The 408-nt window shown below is 45.1% G+C and overlaps 1 protein-coding gene across 1 annotated transcript in view; it reads left to right on the forward strand.

The window, feature by feature from the left end:
- Positions 1-11: 11 nt before the first annotated feature.
- Positions 12-408, forward strand: part of LOC119589191 (pheromone-processing carboxypeptidase KEX1-like) — a gene marked incomplete in the record, with an annotated part of 7,126 nt that continues 6,729 nt past the window's right edge. Inside the window, 1 exon segment of the mRNA XM_037937789.1 lies at positions 12-277. Within this exon segment, the coding sequence (XP_037793717.1) occupies positions 267-277 (11 nt within the window).

The following is a 408-nucleotide window of genomic DNA, read 5'->3' on the forward strand; positions in this document are numbered from 1 at the left end:
AACAGCCGTGTCTCTCTGCCACTGTTCCACGTCACTTTTACACAACAATAACTGAAGCGCCACCGTGGTCTGTACAACGTGTAGCGCCTTTCTGGACAACGTGTACCGTCCTTCGGCTCTGAAGTGCATGGCCTTTATATACACACACAAATGCACGTATATATATAAAGGCTGATAACCTGTGCTGGACCTTTGCTGCGTGTATGGCCGTACTTAAACACCGGGTTCCTGAGTGCGAAGAGTGAAGACCTGATAGCCTGTGAGCCATGGCGATGAGGTACGTGGTCTCCTACACTACTGCTCCTTATGGGAAATGTTATGAATACTTCCAAGCTTTGTCAAGAAGTTAAATCTGATTGTTATGATTGTTTTTGATTCTAGAAACTGGAAATGGATACTCGAATTATC

Source organism: Penaeus monodon, chromosome 25, assembly GCF_015228065.2.
Source record: "Penaeus monodon isolate SGIC_2016 chromosome 25, NSTDA_Pmon_1, whole genome shotgun sequence".
NCBI lineage: Eukaryota > Metazoa > Arthropoda > Malacostraca > Decapoda > Penaeidae > Penaeus > Penaeus monodon.